This window comes from Leptodactylus fuscus, chromosome 4, assembly GCF_031893055.1.
Source record: "Leptodactylus fuscus isolate aLepFus1 chromosome 4, aLepFus1.hap2, whole genome shotgun sequence".
Taxonomy (NCBI): Eukaryota; Metazoa; Chordata; class Amphibia; order Anura; family Leptodactylidae; genus Leptodactylus; species Leptodactylus fuscus.
The window spans coordinates 209636057-209657601 of NC_134268.1; the positions used below are offsets into that span (position 1 = coordinate 209636057).

A 21545-nucleotide genomic window follows, 5' to 3' on the forward strand; every position below is an offset into this window, starting at 1 on the left:
GAGGTGCTCCGGGCGGAGGAGGTTTGGCGGGGACCCTATGGGCCCTCTCAACCGCAAAGATCGATGAAAACTGAGCGTCCGGAAAAGTATCACGCAGCCACTTTTCAACAAAGGAACGAGGGTCAGCGCCCTCTGCCCGCTCCGGAAGACCCAGGATACGAAGGTTGTTGCGACGCAGTCTGTTCTCCAAATCGTCCGCTCTTTGCGTCCAGAGGTTTGCCGCCCGCTCCAACTCCTGTATTTTGGCAGGGAGGGGCTGTAAAGAGTCCTCAGCCTGGGAAATGCGATCTTCCACCTCGCCCACTCTGCCCCGTAGAGTTTGAAAATCTTGGCGAAGCAGACCGAGGTCAATCTTAACCTCCTCAATTTTGCCAGTCAGGGAGGAAGTGCCGGCTTGGATCGCTTCCAGCAACTGGGCAGTCACTTGTTTCAGGGTGGGTTCAGTATCCTCCATGGAAGAGCCAGAAGGAGAGGCAGCAGGTGAGACAGGGGCAGGGGGGGTGGCAGATCTAGCAAACCTCTGTAGACGGTCATTGGTAGAGGTGGACTGCGGGCGACTCATCTGGGAGAGTCTACTGCCGCCTTTTTTGCGTGCTGCGGAGGTAGGTATGGTGGCGGTTATACAGTACCAGCTCGCAAGGGCAAGTCACCGCGGGAAGTATAGGCAAACCCAGGCAGTCAATATAAAAAGAAGCGATAGTCCATTATAGGCTACCCAGTGGTCAGGAGGAACACCAGAAATAAAGAAGTAGCAGGATGGCTAGGCGAGCAGGAGATGGATGGGACACCAAGGTACCGCAGGTAGGGGCACAGGCGGGCAGCAGGCAGATCAAGCAGTCAATTAGCAGACCCCAACAGACTGACCGGAGGAGCTAGCTGAGGGTCATAAGGCAAGCAGGCTGGGAGACACCAGTGGAAGGGCAGCGGTACAAGTGCAGGCAGGGGGGCAGTGCAGAAGCTGGTTCCCAACACAGGCCGCACTCACCGATGACCCTCCCTTTAAACAAAAACATCCTAACAAAAAGTGCATTCTTGGTGCCAAAACTTCAAGAGTGCCTAGCAGTCATACAAGTTTGGTTTCTCAGTTACAGCAGATACTATCTATAAACCGTATCGGCCTATTCTGAGAAATTTTGGAAACAACGGCCCCTTGTCGTGTATTGTTGTAGAGAACTATAGTCAGAGTAACGTGAGCACAAGGGCTCGGAGTGGAAGACACAAGTCTATCGGTTACATCAGGTGAAGCTTTCACAGTCCAAAAATCTGGAATAGTAGAGATCGGAGCCAGCGCAGAATTAAGCAGGGACCTTCGTGTTTTTCTCATGGCGATAAGGTGCAGTCACAAAGCGAGACAATAGATGAAAGGCAAAGAAAAAGTGAAAGTCGCTGTAGCCTGTACAAGCTGTAGATAAGAGAGTCAAATTACCCAAGAAACATCCGGCGTTCTCCAAACCTCGAAGATACGTAACCACCATCGAGGTCAATGCAAAAAAATAAAATAAATAATATAAAAAAATGTTTAAAAAAAATTAAAATAGTTTAGAGTAATCCTAATCTGTACTCACAGCTCCCTCATTCTTGTGCCAAGGTAAACCCTGCCACATAAGTGACACTTTTAGTAATAGGGATCAGTTTGGGTAAGTTTCCTTGTAGGTAAGTTCACACTTCCATATAGTCAGCGCAGAGACTTAACATTACTCACCTCATCATCATATAAAACCTTTGCTCATCCTTCTCCACCATGTCTACCAGAGTTCTCCCGTGCCGCACCTATTTTTCTAAACTCATTTCCCCAGACCATCAGACATAAATTTAAAGGGCATGTTTCACCACCTTACATCCTTTAATAGTTGCCACTCCACTGATTCGGGCACAGTAGAAATTTTTGCTCTAGCCCACACCATTCCTGAGCCATAAGTGCTGATAGTTTTGGTGCTGTTTAGGCTCTGGGTGGGTGGTGTCGAGCAGCAACAGGCAAGGGGTTCCTGTAGATGATCTTGTGTAAAAATTGCAACTTTTTGATTTTTCGCTCAAAACTTTTATGTATGGTGGGTGGGACTTAGTGGAGGAGGCGTGGCCTCCCATGGTTTTGCAGATTTTACATAAGAACCTGGTGTAAATCTAGCTAGGCGTTGGTGTAGATTTCGGTTTCTGGAGAAGGTAGGAGAGGGGATGGAACACTCCAGACTGACAGCTTTATGCAGGACCACCCTTGCCCCGGCTTACATCTCAGTGGACACGCTCTTGTATGATTTACTAGGGAAAATTAAACCCTAAAAATGTTTGATAAGTGCGAGACGTGTCTGCGAGGCAGTCCAAAAAAGCTTTTATTTAGAAAAAAAAGGATTATAATATATATCACTACATATATGTGACGGTCTCAGAGCAGGCAGGGCAGTTTTATTGCTGTCATTGTCTGCGCGCCTTTGTGGTCTGTGGTCACATGCCGCTTTTATTACACTGCGATGTATTAATAAATATAAGTCTGTTCTGTCACCGCAGCGAGCAAGGAAAATTTACTATAGTGAGGAATGAGGAGGATTAGAGGTAAAAATAACAGAGGTAGGAAATATAGAGAACAGTATACAGACATTAACCCCGTGCTGACTGTCACTAGAAGATTCCTATATATCACAGTGCTCAGCTTCTCTCCTCTATCATATAACCCTATATATCACAGAGCTCAGCTTCTCTCCTCTATCATATAACCCTATATATCACAGAGCTCAGCCTCTCTCCTGTATCATATAACCCTATATATCACAGAGCTCAGCTTCTCTCCTCTATCCTATACCCCTACATATCACAGAGCTCAGCTTCTCTCCTCTATCATATAACCCTATATATCACAGAGCTCAGCTTCTCTCCTCTATCATATAACCCTATATATCACAGAGCTCAGCCTCTCTCCTGTATCATATAACCTATATATCACAGAGCTCAGCTTCTCTCCTCTATCATATAATCCTATATATCATAGAGCTCAGCTTCTCTCCTCTATCATATAACCCTATATATCACAGAGCTCAGCTTCTCTCCTCTATCATATAACCCTATATATCACAGAGCTCAGCTTCTCTCCTCTATCTTATAACCCTATATATCACAGAGCTCAGCTTCTCTCCTCTATCCTATAACCTTATATATCACAGAGCTCAGCTTCTCTCCTCTATCATATAACCTATATATCACAGAGCTCAGCTTCTCTCCTCTATCATATAACCCTATATATCACAGAGCTCAGCTTCTCTCTATCCTATAACCTTATATATCACAGAGCTCAGCTTCTCTCCTCTATCATATAACCTATATATCACAGAGCTCAGCTTCTCTCCTCTATCTTATAACCCTATATATCACAGAGCTCAGCTTCTCTCTATCCTATAACCTTAGATATCATAGAGCTCAGCTTCTCTCCTCTATCATATAACCCTATATATCACAGAGCTCAGCTTCTCTCCTCTATCATATAACCCTATATATCACAGAGCTCAGCTTCTCTCCTCTATCTTATAACCCTATATATCACAGAGCTCAGCTTCTCTCCTCTATCCTATAACCTTATATATCACAGAGCTCAGCTTCTCTCCTCTATCATATAACCTATATATCACAGAGCTCAGCTTCTCTCCTCTATCATATAACCCTATATATCACAGAGCTCAGCTTCTCTCTATCCTATAACCTTATATATCACAGAGCTCAGCTTCTCTCCTCTATCATATAACCTATATATCACAGAGCTCAGCTTCTCTCCTCTATCATATAACCCTATATATCACAGAGCTCAGCTTCTCTCCTCTATCATATAACCCTATATATCACAGAGCTCAGCTTCTCTCCTCTATCCTATACCCCTACATATCACAGAGCTCAGCTTCTCTCCTCTATCATATAACCCTATATATCACAGAGCTCAGCCTCTCTCCTGTATCATATAACCTATATATCACAGAGCTCAGCTTCTCTCCTCTATCATATAATCCTATATATCATAGAGCTCAGCTTCTCTCCTCTATCATATAACCCTATATATCACAGAACTCAGCTTCTCTCCTCTATCATATAACCCTATATATCACAGAGCTCAGCTTCTCTCCTCTATCCTATAACCTTATATATCACAGAGCTCAGCTTCTCTCCTCTATCATATAACCTATATATCACAAAGCTCAGCTTCTCTCCTCTATCATATAACCCTATATATCACAGAGCTCAGCTTCTCTCTATCCTATAACCTTATATATCACAGAGCTCAGCTTCTCTCCTCTATCATATAACCTATATATCACAGAGCTCAGCTTCTCTCCTCTATCATATAACCCTATATATCACAGAGCTCAGCTTCTCTCTATCCTATAACCTTAGATATCACAGAGCTCAGCTTCTCTCTATCCTATAACCTTATATATCACAGAGCTCAGCTTCTCTCTATCCTATAACCTTATATATCACAGAGCTCAGCTTCTCTTCTCTATCATATAACCCTATATATCACAGAGCTCAGCTTCTCTCCTCTATCATATAACCCCCTATATCACAGAGCTCAGCTTCTCTCCTGTATCATATAACCCTATATATCACAGAGCTCAGCTTCTCTCTATCTTATAACCCTATATATCACAGAGCTCAGCTTCTCTCCTCTATCATATAATCCTATATATCACAGAGCTCAGCTTCTCTCCTCTATCATATAACCCTGTATATCACAGAGCTCAGCTTCTCTCCTCTATCATATAACCCCATATATAACGACCATCAAACTTAACTGAACTTGAATTGTTTTGTAGAAAGAAATGGTCCAAAATACCTTCATCCAGGAACTGATTAAAAGCTACAGGAAGCGACTAGAGGCTGTTATCTTTGCAAAAGGAGGATGTACTAAATATTAATGTCACTTTTCTGTTGAGGTGCCCATATTTTTGCACCGGTCAAATTTTGGTTTAATGCATATTGCGCATTTTCTGTTAGTACAATAAACCTCATTTCAATCCTGAAATATTACTGTGTCCCTCAGTTATTAGATATATCAAACTGAAATGGCTGCTGCAAACACCAAAATATTTAGAACTAAAAATGATTAAGATTAATAGGGGTGCCCAAACTTTTTCATAGGACTGTATCACAGATCTCAGCTTCTCTCCTCTATCATATAACCTATATATCACACAGCTCAGCTTCTCTCCTCTATCATATAATCCTATATATCACAGAGCTCAGCTTCTCTCCGCTATCATATAACCCTATATATCACACATTTCAGCTTCTCTCCTCTATCATATAACCCTATATATCACAGAGCTCAGCTTCTCTCCTCTATCATATAACCCTATATATCACAGAGCTCAGCTTCTCTCCTCTATCATATAACCTATATATCACAGAGCTCAGCTTCTCTCCTCTATCATATAACCCCCTATATCACAGAGCTCAGCTTCTCTCCTGTATCATATAACCTATATATCACAGAGCTCAGCTTCTCTCCTCTATCATATAATCCTATATATCACAGAGCTCAGCTTCTCACCTCTATCATATAACCCTATATATCACAGAGCTCAGCTTCTCTCCTCTATCATATAACCCCATATATATCACAAGAGCTCAGCTTCTCTCCTCTATCATATAACCCTATATATCACAGATCTCAGCTTCTCTCCTCTATCATATAACCCTATATATCACAGATCTCAGCTTCTCTCCTCTATCATATAACCCTATATATCACAGAGCTCAGCTTCTGTCCTCTATCATATAACCTATATATCACAGAGCTCAGCTTCTCTCCGCTATCATATAACCCTATATATCACACATTTCAGCTTCTCTCCTCTATCATATAACCCTATATATCACACATTTCAGCTTCTCTCCGCTATCATATAACCCTATATATCACACATTTCAGCTTCTCTCCTCTATCATATAACCCTATATATCACAGAGCTCAGCTTCTCTCCGCTATCATATAACCCTATATATCACACATTTCAGCTTCTCTCCTCTATCATATAACCCTATATATCACAGAGCTCAGCTTCTCTCCTCTATCATATAACCCTATATATCACAGAGCTCAGCTTCTCTCCTCTATCATATAACCTATATATCACAGAGCTCAGCTTCTCTCCTCTATCATATAACCCCCTATATCACAGAGCTCAGCTTCTCTCCTGTATCATATAACCTATATATCACAGAGCTCAGCTTCTCTCCTCTATCATATAATCCTATATATCACAGAGCTCAGCTTCTCACCTCTATCATATAACCCTATATATCACAGAGCTCAGCTTCTCTCCTCTATCATATAACCCCATATATATCACAGAGCTCAGCTTCTCTCCTCTATCATATAACCCTATATATCACAGATCTCAGCTTCTCTCCTCTATCATATAACCCTATATATCACAGATCTCAGCTTCTCTCCTCTATCATATAACCCTATATATCACAGAGCTCAGCTTCTGTCCTCTATCATATAACCTATATATCACAGAGCTCAGCTTCTCTCCGCTATCATATAACCCTATATATCACACATTTCAGCTTCTCTCCTCTATCATATAACCCTATATATCACACATTTCAGCTTCTCTCCGCTATCATATAACCCTATATATCACACATTTCAGCTTCTCTCCTCTATCATATAACCCTATATATCACGGAGCTCAGCTTCTTTCCGCTATCATATAACCCTATATATCACACATTTCAGCTTCTCTCCTCTATCATATAACCCTATATATCACAGAGCTCAGCTTCTCTCCGCTATCATATAACCCTATATATCACACATTTCAGCTTCTCTCCTCTATCATATAACCCTATATATCACAGAGCTCAGCTTCTCTCCTCTATCATATAACCCTATATATCACAGAGCTCAGCTTCTCTCCTCTATCATATAACCTATATATCACAGAGCTCAGCTTCTCTCCTCTATCATATAACCCTATATATCACAGAGCTCAGCTTCTCTCCTCTATCATATAACCCCCTATATCACAGAGCTCAGCTTCTCTCCTGTATCATATAACCTATATATCACAGAGCTCAGCTTCTCTCCTCTATCATATAATCCTATATATCACAGAGCTCAGCTTCTCTCCTCTATCATATAACCCTATATATCACAGAGCTCAGCTTCTCTCCTCTATCATATAACCCCATATATATCACAGAGCTCAGCTTCTCTCCTCTATCATATAACCCTATATATCACAGATCTCAGCTTCTCTCCTCTATCATATAACCCTATATATCACAGAGCTCAGCTTCTCTCCTCTATCATATAACCCTATATATCACAGAGCTCAGCTTCTCTCCTCTATCATATAACCCTATATATCACAGAGCTCAGCTTCTGTCCTCTATCATATAACCTATATATCACAGAGCTCAGCTTCTCTCCTCTATCATATAACCCTATATATCACAGAGCTCAGCTTCTCTCCTCTATCATATAACCCTATATATCACAGAGCTCAGCTTCTCTCCTCTATCATATAACACTTTTCAGCTTCTCACGGTTTGTACTGATCTTCAGCTTGAAAAACAAAAACATCCAGTCCTAAATTTCCCTTTCCCTCACAATTGTTGACTCATGGTGCTACAAAGACTCAATGTATTCCTACAACATAATGAATAATGAAGCGTCCCATTACACTTCTCATACTTACGGCATATGTCACAGGATATTTTTCTAATAAATACTAAAAAAGAAGTCTGTACCCGTACCAGGAAATCGTAACTACATTTTCTACCGTAGAAGGAGAACAAGATTTATCTTCCCAATGTTGCGGCCGCAGAGCGTGAGCTCCTCTATTATTTAGGGACCATTTCCATAGCTAATGTTTCCCATTAACATTCCTGCCATTCAATCACTGTCACCCGGCCGCTCCAACTTCCGAGCTGCTACCATCCAGTGATGGGACATCAAAGGCGGCCTCAGAGATGTGTGACTGATGCAGTTATCTAGTACTAGGCTATGGATCCATGGACTCTCTGAGATGACCGTCCAAAATTTAATTGAAAAGTCGTCTTCTAGAAGGATGTTCCTCTCAATGAAGACCCCAGGTATAAGCATGACTCTCCCATACACATGCACCCTCAGCGGTGTGCGTGTATTTTCAATGGGAACAGTGTTGTAATACAATGCCGGAGACTTCTAATGGTGGTCCAACTGTCTACAAGAGCAAAGGATGGCACATGTTGAAATCCAACATGCTCAATCCATCGTTCTTCCTACATAGGTTGTATGGGAAACATGAGGATGCCTCCATTTAGGCAAACCGACCATTTTAATACTGATCCCGACCACTTTTTTTGGCCTTCACCACAACCACGTTGCTTTTCTCTAGCGTCCTCTTCCATTCAACATGCTGGAGTTCTATGGTCTCTTGCCATGGGCATGGATGTCCACCAAAGTCCAGGTCTTCCTTCTACTATTAGTACTGTCTCATATACCCCTCCACCCTTTGTCTGCTCTCTCCCTGGGTCCTTTAAGGGCATGTGCAGTTCTTAAAAGGCCAACGCACTCACAGATAATCCCTGACACCCAAAACATATTTAAGGAATCTCCCACTGGGTAACATAGGTTCCTAGCATGTTAGTTCCTGCGAGGATATTCAGCCACTGCTTTTGGTTTGTTTCTCCATATTTTGACCCTGTTGTTTTCTGATCCTGACCTCTATCTACTGATCTCCTGTTCCTGACCTTGGCTTGTGTCTGACATCCGAATCCTTGCTGCCTATCCTGACCTTCTACCTGTTCACAACGTCTGCCAGCCCTAAACCTTGGCCCATGCTTGGACCACTCTCATCTGACCCCTGGAGCTCCACACCAACATCTTTCTGGTCCTTGGCCAGCTGCCATCTAGACCAGGAGCATTGGAGAGGTGGTGACCTAGTTGTCTTCCCGCAGTGAAATCCAGATCCCCGTATTAGGATTACAGTTTGACCTCCAGGTAGGCCACTTAAACACCCTTTGGAGTGGCCCAAAGTCAAATCAGTTCTAAAGGTGGGTGCCCCATATCATCCATCCTGATTTATATACCAGTTCAGGGTGCACGTGTATACTATGAAGATAGGTCATCTTCAGCTACACATCCAAGGACATGCCTTGTTAATGCTTCCAATATCCTTCTGAGCCATGGAGACGTAGCAAATGTCCAGAACCGTTCCTTATGAATAGCGCTAAGATGTCTTGGAATGCGTGAAGGTCTTTGAACATAACAAGTCTCACAGTCAATAGAAAATTCCTTCCCATGGCTTCTATAAGACGCACAGAATGAGATTATTTCCTTCGCGTGTCACCCTCTACACAGGGACCATGACCTATCAATAACTGGACTGTCTGACATGTTTACGTTGGAGGGACATTAGACTGAAAAAAACATAAAATGTAGATTTTCCAAAATAGGATACGGTCTGATCCATCTCCGTTTTTTTTTTTATTTTGACTTCTATTTGCCAATATCCCATATCAATATTATATATATATATATATATATATATATATATATATATATATATGTATATATATATGTATATATATATATATATATATATGTATATATATACACACACTTTTTAAATAAAATTAAATTTCTAAATGAAAAGTCCAGTCGGAGCCCCTAGATCAAATATAAGTGACTAAGGGCTCGTTCACATCTGCGACCTGGGGTCTCCGCTTTCAGGTTTCTGTTTCCTGCACGAAACTGGACAGGAGACGGAAACCTGCAGTCATTTTTCAAACCCATTCATTTGAATGGGTTTGAAAACTGCCACCCGTGAGCCTTTTGTGCTCTCTGTGGCGAAATTTCGTTTTTTTTAACCGGACACAAAGTCGGACATGCAGGACTTTTGTGTCCGGTTTAAAAAACCCCATAAAAAACGGTTTCACCGCGGAGAGCACAAAAGGCTCGCAGCGCTTACAGCTAGACACAGTCTGCCGGAAAACGTAGACCGGTTGCAGGTGTGAACCCAGCGTAACTAAAAGATTATTACTTGCCATATATGTTCTTAGGATCTTGCTTTTTGGTTGTGTTTTATGACAATTCCCTTGGGAAGGATTTATGACTACAGCCTAGCCTGTAGTCAGAGTCTGAGACACGCCCCCTGCTTTTCTATTAGTGTTCTCCCTCTCTCTGTAGCTTACGTGTTTTTTGGCAGCGGATTTTGACGCGGAATCCGCCTCAAAATCCGCTGCCAAAGCTGGCTCCCATTGACTTCAATGGGAGACATTTGCTTCTTTTTTCTGGCTCCCATTGACTTCAATGGGAGACATTTGCTTCTTTTTTCCGCTAGCTAGTAGCGGAAAAAAGAAGCGAGATGACCCTTCTTGCCGCGGATTCCATGGCTCAATCAGCCACAGCGTCCGCGGCACGAGTCTCCCTCCCAATTTGGGCCTAATCCATCGTGGAATGCCACTCAGAATGCTCGGAATGCGCGTCTAGTCGCGCGGAATGCAAATTCCGTCGTGAGAACATACCCTAAAACAGAAGACTTTCCAGGCTCACCAGGGAGTCCCGTAGAGTAGGAGGATTATAAAGGGTGCACTACCGCACCACCAGTGACAAAAAGATGAATTTAGGCAGCTGCCATGTCTATAGTATACCGATGGTAAAGAGGCTTCATAGGTGCGAGCGTGAACGGTCCATTGTCCCATGTTTCGTAAAACACAATGGCAGACATACTTTAGGTTCACACCTGCGTTTCGGTTTCCGTTTTTCGGATCTGCTTAAAAAAAAAACCCACAGTTAAATATAGAAACCCGTGGATCCCATAAAGTTTAATGGGGGGACAGTAAAATGTGGAAAAATACAGAGTCCTGCTTGAATAGGCGCAGGTGTGAACCTAAAAATAAATAATTTAAATAAATAAATAAAAAAGTTAATCGAAAAAAATTACGTTCATGTACAACACGCTTCATTACAGAAATAAAAAAAACTTTAAAAAAAATTAACTTTCAAAAAAACAAAACAAAAAAAACCCCCCTACAAATGGTCAAAACTGTAAAAAGGCCAGAATGACTGTTTTATGTTCATTTCCCCTACCAAAAAAAAAACAAAAACTGAAAAGCAAAAGTCGCGTATTGTCAGAAATGGAGCCAATGACAACTACAGCTAGTCCAGAAAAAAACAAGCCCCTCCACAAAAAAAAAGAAAAAAAAGAAAAACTGAAAAACTTTTTTTTTTTTTTTTTTTTAATGTTTTTATTGCACGACAATAGTAAAAACACAAAGAGTTAAAGGGAGTCAGTCAGCAGGAAAATCCCCTTTACTCTAAATAATCGCCCCTAACTGCCCCAACTCCGATCCCCATTGCTGGCATATTAACTACTGTATATACCAGTACATTACCCTGTGTACTATTAGTACCGTAGTTTTGTGTTACAGGACCTATGCTGTGGGCAAACTTGATGATGGTTTCCAAAAATGCCTGGACTAGAACAAAGACTGTACTCGAGCATACATCATCTGATCAGTGCGGTCACCCTGAGCATCAGGACACTTTCTTTATCCGAATCTGTTAAGCTATTCTAAAGTTATAAGACCTTTTAGTATTGAGGCAAATTAGGGTCTATCAGCAAGTGGGCGGTAACACAGTACACAGAAACTCCGCCCCCAGAGAAAGCAAAGTCTCACCGCCCACTTGGCCAGTAGACTGTATAACAGGGCTTATATCTTCAGAATAGCTGAACAGTTTTGGATAAGCAAAACACCAAAATGCTCGGGATGACAGCGCCGATCAGATAAGGCCATGTCCTCTTTAAAACAGAAGACTATAAAGTAAACAGGTTGCCAAAAATTTAAGACAAAGACCATTTTAACCACCGTTTCCTGTTGCTGGGGGACCGCGCTACAAACACATTATCTAAGCGCAACGCGGACAAGTTCAGGAGAAAGCTGAGATTTCCAAAAATTAAGCTCAGCGAACACTGAGTGATTGGGAAACTGTACATACTTGGCATTAAATCAGATAAAATTAACTGGATGTTTATTTGCCGGCTAAAAAGTTTCACACGTCATCATGTCAGTGATCACTCAACTCCACATAGCTTTCTAAAAATGCAAATCTGCCCACATCTGTATTTTTATATACCGCACACAATGACTACACTGTCAATGCGACCCCAACAAAGGAGGAATAGGAGGAGCCCGAGAAATATGGGGTGTCCAGCTAGATCTCAAACAGTCTAGAATTTAAAGGGATATCGGCACCCCTACTATCAGCTGGTTTTGTGTCTTGTTTACCAGGCACGGCGCAGCATTCTTTAGTGGCCAATTGAATTACAGCTCAGTTCCATGAATGTGATTGGCTGAGCTGACATGTCCAGCCACTTCCTGTGTGCAGAATCGGAGAACAGGAAGTGGAGCGCAAGACAACTGGCAGCAGCAGAATGGTAGGTATGGGCCATCAATGACAATTTAGAAAAGAAACAAACTGTAATTGGATATCTAGTTATACTCCGCCCCCTCTTGCCTGCACTAGGTATAACAGTGTATTACATTCTAGAATTTTCTATTACAGATACTTACATATTGCTATAAAAAAAAATGAGTATTCAGCTTGTTCTTGTCAAATCAGCTCCCAATAAGGTGAATGTTCACAGGAGCGCACGTGGACTGCCAAAAAGTTCTTGTAAAGTAGAGGTTAACTACTATTGAGCTTAGAAGATTCTCATAAAATCTTAAGTGTTTGAGAAGATGAATGGCTTGGAAGGAAAAAATAAAAAAAAAATTCTACAATCCTCGCCTAGTCAAGTGCAGCTTAAAGGGGTTGTCCAGGCTTGATTTTATTATTATTATTTTTTTTTAAATACCCCCATACCTGATCGGTGGGGGGGCCAAGAGCTGACTCCCTGGACCAATCAGTTGACCAGAGGTGCAGAAAGCTCCGTCCACTTATAGTGGCCTTCCCTGCACGTTCACACTTTGTTATTAAAGGGGTTGCACAGCCTCAAATTGAATTTTCATACTGATGACCTATCTACAGAATGTGATCCGTCGGGGTCCGAAAACCCAGACCCCGCGCAGATCAGCTGTTTTAGCTGCTGGAAGTTGCTATTGGACGGCAGCATGTGCAGCATTGCTCGTATACAAGTATTAGGAGGGGTTCTGCAGTTCACCAAAGCTACCACTATGCTGTGGATGGGGCTGCTGCAGCACCGCTCCTATTACTTGTATAAGAATGGCGCTGCCTGTTCAGCTGATCTGTGCAGGGTCCGGGTGTAGACACCTACAGATCACATTCTAATGACCTATCCTGTGGATGAAAAATCGATTTGGGTCAGACAACCCCTTTAATGTGTGTTGCTGATGCAGATGGAGCCCCCTCCCCATCCATCCCAGACACACAATACAGAACATTAGATACGCTAGCCAGTTATATCAGCCATGCGCTTTCCATTACGGCAGCCGGTGGAGGTGACGGCTACTGACCGTCCATGGACGGCTTCCTGAATCACTGCAGGCGTGTTCCTAAGCGGTAATATGCATAGCCAGGTACGACATCTAAAACAGTCCTAGCTCACCTCGACGCTCCCCATCATAGCCCAAATGTACAATCCTATACATATAGGAGGGTGACGGGCCGCCGGCCGGAGAGCGAACATCTACGACTAACAAGGAGAACGCAAAACAGATGGGAGAGAGAAGGATCGTTTTCTCTGGAAAGGAAATAATTTGCTCCCTGTCCCTGGGGCAAGTACAATTACATTTCATGGTCTGCACCAACCAACCATGAATATTCACGAGAACGCCGATCCCACTTTACAACCGCACATTGTGATAAGGTGATGGATCCCAAACTTCTGCACAGATCATCCCGCTGATGTGCGGAGAACCTACAAATCAGATAATGCTTTATGACCAGATCTATCCAGGTCTTGTCGTAGGATGGAAGATGGAGGGCGTACCTGGAAGAGGAGAAGACTACTCTCCATGTTATCTGGTCTATGGGATGACTAGCAGACACTACAGATCTATATATTGTAGCCTCACTATCCCACCCTGTAGTGTCTGTATAGATGGTACATGGTAGGCTCGTAATTTCTAGGCCTCGGGCAGAGCAGACTGCGCACGCGCACAGGTCACGGGAAAATGGGCGCTTCCACAGTATTGTTAGCGGCCATTTTCCCATGGCCTGTGCGCCTGCGCAGTCTGCTCTGCTAGACGTTACGAGCCTGCGCCGGAAGAAGACACTGAAGATGACGTCACGGACGAAGAAAGAGGCGGCGCTTGAAGACACCTCTCTGGCAGCGGTGGCGACACCCCCATCGTTTTTTGAGCGTTGGAGACCGCCCCCATTGCTGCGAGAGAACTCATTTGCATACCGGTAAAAACCGGTATTTCTAAGGAACGGCGCAGCGGAGACCACGTCTAAAGGTAAGAGACGAATAGGCTTTCTAAAGGCTACTCCGACGTCTTATCCACAAAAAAAAAAAAAGGTTTAAATGGTAGACTCCCTTTAAGGAGAGATCATCTTCTCAGGCGTATGGAGACTTACAAAAAGCCTTTTTCGCTCCACTGGGGGAATTATGGGAAAAATATGCAAATCTGTATTCCAAGATGTAAATAGGAAAACAGTGCCTCTGCTTGCTGCCCTCTAGGGGCAGCCTCCTTAAGCTCCCCCCCATCTCCATCCCCCCCGACGGCCAATTTAGTCTCGTGCATGGGTCCTAAAGTTACTCGACCCTACAAACTGACTCACCTGGGAATGCTCCAAACACAGATTACCTTATTTATTCGTGAGCCGTAATCCCGGTTCCCAATACCCTTGGTGAACAGCCGGTTTTGCGTGGGTAATTTGGAAATTTGTTATAACCTCTCTGGAACTAATATCAAAAAAACATCTTCACCGGCGCCAACCATGGAGCCAGGCTACCCTATGACTAAGGCGGATAGCCGAAATATGTAAGTAGAAGTTTTCAGTTTCTTGCTCATGTAATTTTAATGGTGTGAACAGAGGTGGAGTTTTATTTGGAGGACGATCTGATGAGTGGTTTTTAGTGAAGAACCACTCGGGGACCTGAACCAGCGACACACCGATGAATGGTTCAGCAGTATAGATTACAATACACGTATATTTCAGTCTATAGACACGTAGGCTGACTCCCTCACTTCTGGGCAGGATCAGCCAGGTGCAGGGGGCCTGGTCCCTGGACAGACCCTGGGCAGCAGAAGATGCATATCTTGTTGCGGGGGGATGCCAAGGAGGACATGTAGCATGGCGAAACCCCTTAGATGCCGCCATCATGTTTGACCGTGGTATCCAAAGGGTTAAAAACCCCGATCATTGACCATAGAATAAGTTATAGGATTCATTTTCTTTTTAAATCTCAATTCCTTGAAGTGCATTTTTTTTTTTGTCTCTTGGCTGAAGGGACTGGGGGTGGACGGGATTTGGAGAAGGGGGTTAGTCAAGTGTTTAGATAACCTCTCCCTGGGAAGCCAATAAAGACAGACACATGAGATTGACCTGGTCAGCACATGAAACAGAAGCCGTCACCTATGGGATTACCAGGCCATAGAAGTAAATGCGGGGCTGTATATTAGATTTCCTTGGAATTATTACAAAATTAGCTTATCACAAAGAAATATTTAAGAAATGTCACGACCTCCACACGTAGTGTCTACCAATGACTACTAGGATTTTCAGGAGGACTGTTCTGTCCTGTATTACACAGACAATTCATTGATTTGAATGGACATTGTGTAATGCCTAATTTCTCCTGCGGTCGTGCTGCAGCAAAACTGAACACCTACTGCAGGAGATTGCTGGAGATCCAGTCAAAGCAAATATGCCCGATCTTCTAACACCATGAAAGAGTCTAAGGTTATCCCATGGGATCCTAGGAGTGGCGGCTCTTCATCCTAGTGATGGCGAGCGGCAATACACAAACTATGTACTGTCACTTTAAAAATATAGCCAGGACCTTCAGATTCCAAGGGGTCCAATGTATAATTTTTTTGCATCCAAAGATCCTCCCCAGACCCCGTCACGTACAAGAATCAGAAGTGGATTCTCAGCAGCCATTTATCTTCCGCAGTGAGGTCACATCTGTATTGCGTCCAATTATAGTTCCCATAACACAAGTAAAACACATGGGGGGATTAGACGGGTCACAACAGGCAAACTCCCACCAGGGTTAGGAGGTGAAAGGGCCTGAAGTCGGCTATCACCAAGTGCCATCTATGTCTGAGGACTCGGCAGGAAGAGGAAAAACTCCTGAGAGAGGATATTCTGTGATAAATCATCCCGAGGACAGAAGAGAGGGCGGCGAGTACTGGGAATCTCAGCCGTTTCTGTGCTTTCCTAAAAAAATAGGACCCCTGCAAATTCTATGCACAGAGAGTGTTGCTATATCAGTGAGGTAATAGTAATCTATAGGGTCCCAATGCAGCTGCATGGTATAAGGTATATCCACCCATGGGCTGAAGAGAGACCCCATTACGGTACCCTCAAGAGACCCCATTACGGCACCCTCAAGAGACCCCATTACGGTGCCCTCAAGAGACCCCATTACGGTACCCTCAATTGACCCCATTACGGTACCCTCAATTGACCCCATTACGGTACCCTAAATTGACCACGGTTCTTAATGTACTTCAATGTCATAACTGTAGCCCTAAACTTTAAAGGGTTGTATCACCAACGTAACTTAGAATCAGGGATAAGTATCTGACTGGTGGGGTCCACGTGCTGAGATACTACCGATCGTGAGAATGGGGATCTTGGGTCTCCCTATATAAATGGAGGGGTGAGCATGTATATAAGAAATATGGCTGCCGGGCCAGTCCCGTTGTACTCAACTTCTCTTCTGCAGCACCAATAAAAATAGAGCAGACCCTATCCCCAAATGAGGTCATGGCATCATGGACCCCGCTCTGATGTCATAGATTGCCCTGCAAAATAGCCCTTTCCCGGCCAGGACACTCCATAGGGTTTTATGGAGATTGTGCCTGGTTTAACCCCTCTAAAGGACTACGACTACAGGTAGACTTATCGGAATACCCCTTTAAATGAATTTCCAGCCAATGTGTAAGAGGTACGTAGGTCCTTTCTAAGAAGGTGATAGTCCCATTGTGTATAAGGAGGTCGGGTCCTTTGTCATACAACAAACATTACACATTTACCCAGAGTTCAAAGCATATATGGTAACCGATGCAATGGGGAGACAAAGCACATGACCCAAATAAGAGGGACTGACGAGGCTTACCTTAGTGAAAAATACTGTGAGGTGCGTCTCACTGCCGATCACCCAGATGGGACACTTCGGGGACTTTAAGAAATTCCCTACCTGAAAAGTACAAAGAAAATCAATGCAGATCAATTTATCAGTAAGGGCCCGCACATCAACAAGGGCCCGACACAACAACAAGGACCCTACAGATCAGTAAGGACTTTGCAGCATCCTCATACCTGTGCCTAGGACGTTGCGTTCATCGGTCACAGGGTACAGCAGCAGCTCAGTCTTATTCAAGTGAATGGGGCCGAGCCTTTACGCTATAGGGCTGCAGCATTTAGATGAGCTGATCTGTGGGGGTTCTTGGACCTATCCTAATGATACATGATCAATACGTACAAGAAATCTCTTTAACCCTGTGATGACTTTGCCCCCTGGCGCTGTGCCCGTTCTCCCCCCTGTCCCACAATATCACACGCTTCCTCCGCACGCACCGCCATCAGATGACTATTTTTACTACTCTATAAACTTGAAAACACCATCAAAGCCAGAAAAGCATAAACAGGCGTATAAAGACGGGAGTGTTATCTGTTAGGGTTTACGCTTCTTCCGAGACCCTGGAAGGTGGTGAAGTCTCCTCAAGGAGAAGGAGACCTTTAAACAAGGAAATTCCTCTCCATTTATAGGCTTGGTACAGCTGCCACGGGTGGTGTGACCTCGTACGTGTATACATGTGTGCACCAGATAACAGAACTTCACTACATCTCGGCTTTACCTACCCCTAGGTAAAGGTCTGACAACCTGACACCCTGATGGGAGAGAACTACAGTACTATTCATGGCCACAACGCAACGAGGGAGATTCATAGACTTCTAGGTGGCAGCACCGACACTTTCCGCTACAGTGTGTACGGAGGGAGAACAGAGTGGTTCCGTACCGGCGATCTGCGGGGGTCCTGGGTGTCAGACCCCCACAGATGTAACATTGATGGCCTAGCCTGAATGGAGTGGCACATCGAATACCGGATCACAGCTCTTTCCAGCTCCTCTTGGGCACAGTCTTGTGGCTCAGGGGACGGCGAGATAGGGAAACAAGACCCTTTTTGGGGATCAGTGACAGTCCCAGAAGATGGCCTTCACCATACTGTCAGTTGTTACCTATCCCCTTGGTGATACCTTATTATAACTGAAACTGAATGTATTTTCATACTCATGACCCATCCACAGAACGGGTTCATAGCAGGCCGTTATCGTTCAGGGTCAGACACCCAGACCATGCCCAGATCAGCTGGTTCAGCAGTCTTTGGTGCAGTCTGCTCCTATTCACCACACCAGAGCTCAGCTCTGTGCCTATGACTTAAATGGAATCGTTTCTGCTTGTTGTCCACTACAGCAGTTTCTGGTGCCCGGAGGTTGTCGGTCCCGCTGATCTGTGCAGGGTCCGGGTGTCGGACCCAACTGATTAGTATGAAACATGTATTAGTGGCAAGAAAACCCCTTTCATAGGTGTTGTCAGGGGACTTAAATTTACCTAGCTGTATTCGGCAGATTCTACATCATGTCCCGAGAGTTCTGGTCTGGGTCAGACCCCAGGTCACGTGATCGGAACCAGGCTCCAACACCTGGATCGCTCCAATCTCTACTCCTCTTCTGATCGCAGCAAGGTAAATTTAAGTACGTAAAATTAGCAGCATGGATATTTTTTTCCAAAAGCAGCGCCACTCTTGTTGACAGGTTGTGTCTGGTATTGCAGTTCAGACAGAAGAGGCGCTGTTTCTAGTGGTAAATGGAGAAGGACCACAGCTTTAACACTTTAGATCATCCCCTAATCTAGAGGATAATCTCTGACTAATCCATCGTGTATATCCGCCACACTTTGTAAGGACCAGGTTTTAAGTAAGTGCCCCCTTTCCTGTATTTATAGACTCCCTTGTGGTCACGGCAAACAGACTATTCCTCATGTGCTTAATGATATTCTTGTTTAGTAGCAGAAAGGAAGAGCGACGTAATGGCCTAACCACAAGCCCAACATCTGGCCGACCACCTGACAAACCTTTTACTAACACATCCCCGGCCGCCGCACTATAGAACAGCGGGGCTTTTGTCAATGGAAAGTAATATGTGCAGCCCCAAACATCCGAGAAGTGAGCGGACAGGAGCGGCGGATCCATCACATGAGATCGGATTCTGACAGGTGAAAGAACATGAAGTCTCTGAGGATCGCTGCAGAAATCTATGGCAGTCCAGTTTGGTGCATGGACGTGTGCCCGATTTCTTAAAGGGATCCTATCATTGGATACCCTTTCGTTCTGACTAACACGTAGGAATAGCCTTAAGAAAAGCTATTCTTCTCCTACCCTTAGATGTCTTCACTGCGCCGCCGTTCGGTAGAAATCCTAGTTTTCTTCGGTATGCAAATTAGTACCGTCGCAGCATTGGGGGCGGGCTCCAGTGCTCAAACAGCACTGGGGACATCCCCAATGCCACGAGAGAACTCTCCAGTGTCGTCTCCATATTCTTCTGGAACGCCCTCTCCCTGCGTCTTCTTCCGTCCAGGGTTTCAATCTTCTAGGCCTCGGGCAGAGCCGACTGCGCATGCCCGAGCCACAAGAAAATGGCCGCTTATACAGTAAACTGGTGTAAGCAGCCATTTTCTTGTGGCCCGGGCATGCGCAGTCGGCTCTGCCCGAGGCCTAGAAGATTGAAACCAGGGGCTCGGGCATGCGCAGTCGGCTCTGCCCGAGGCCTAGAAGATTGAAACCAGGACGGAAGAAGACGCAGGGAGAGGGCGTTCCAGAAGAAGATGGAGGTGTTGCTGGAGAGTTCTCTCACAGCATTGGGGACGCCCCCATTGCTGCGAGAGATCTCATTTGCATAACGAAGAAAACTGGGATTTCTCCCGAACGGCGGCGCGGAGAAGACATCTAAAGGTAGGAGAAGAATAGCAGCCTTTCTTAATGCTATTCCTATGTGTTCGGAACGAAAAAAAGGGTCTCCAATGATAGTATCCCTTTAAAGGAAACTTGAAAACATGGTTGCATTCTTGTTCTCAGGAGGTGACCTCAGGTCTATGGTCACTTGGCAATACCACTTCTCCATCCCATTAAAATAAATGGGGCTGAACTTCAGCATGGTCATGTCACCAACAGACATGATGTCACTTCTTGAGACGAAGGATGCAGCCATATTTCCGAAGTCCTGGACAACCCCTTTAAGAAGCTGGAATCTCAATTCAGCGTCGCCTCGCGAGACCTTTATTAAGACTGGTGTAGAAAATGCCAGTCTTAATAAATCATATGGCAGAATGTGATACTAAAGCAAAGAGGAGGAGTCTGTCATAGGGGAGGGGCTTACCTTGCAGTACCGCAGGGACTCCATTAGAGTCAGAAAACCGACGTGTGCCTGACTGTGAATACCCAGCAGTTCTGGAAGAGAAAGGTAAGATGGATTGTTATAGTAAACCATGAGATGGCAAACCAGAGACACTCATCTGTAGGAACACGCTTTCCCATTCAGGAGTTTGGTAAAGATGAGTGACAATCCCTTTGGAAGACGGCGCTAGAACATGACATGACTTCTACACACACAAAGTTTTTAGGTGCAAATTACAACATTTTCATTAGTCAATCTGCCCCGTTGTGTGTAAATAAAAACCGCGTGTAATATCACCGTCCTCCTCACATCAGGGTAGCCATAATCCAAGGAGAATACCCTATTATAACTGAAACGGGTTTCCCAGCCCCTAATGCATTTTCATACTCATGACCCATCACAGAATCGGTCTGTAGTATGTTGTTATTGGTGGGGGTCCGACAACCAGACCATACACAGATCAGCCGGTTCAGCAGTCTTTGGTGCAATCTGCTCCTATTCACAATGCCAGAGTTCAGCTCTGCGCCTATGACTTAAATTGGATCGTTTCTGCTTCTTGTTCACTCCAGCAGTTTCTGGTACCGGTCTATCCCTGACTGGTCAATCGCCTGCAGTCTCCTTACCTGCTATTTCCACTATAGGACGAATTTCTAAATAAAATTAGATGAAAGAGGAATTTGGAAATCGATTTAAAAGGTGGAAAATCAGAAAAATCCTCATCTGGGACAGGGTTATAAAGTCATATGATCACAAGAGCGAACCGAGCCAAAATCCTAGTAACAGTAGGACGACTAGGAGCGCAGCTCTGGATATCAGCCAGCCCATGGGATAGTAAAGCTGCTGGATCTACATAAGACCGCGTGGGTGGAAGGGCCTGGAGCGGTGACAACTATTTACATAGGGACTTCAAGCACATGTCTGTTTCTTAAAGGCGAAGTCTAGTTTGGAAAACCCCTATTAGAAAATTGTGAGTTAA

The 21545-nt window shown here is 44.2% G+C and overlaps 1 protein-coding gene across 2 annotated transcripts in view; it reads right to left on the reverse strand.

Moving 5' to 3' along the window:
* Window positions 1-21545, reverse strand: part of MINDY3 (MINDY lysine 48 deubiquitinase 3) — a 96691-nt gene that overhangs the window by 39428 nt on the left and 35718 nt on the right. For both annotated transcript variants that reach the window (XM_075271703.1, XM_075271704.1), the window contains 2 exons: window positions 20552-20622; window positions 17232-17312 (listed from right to left, as the gene is read on the reverse strand). In XM_075271703.1, the coding sequence (XP_075127804.1) occupies window positions 17232-17312; window positions 20552-20622 (152 nt within the window). The remainder of the gene's footprint in view (window positions 1-17231; window positions 17313-20551; window positions 20623-21545) is intronic.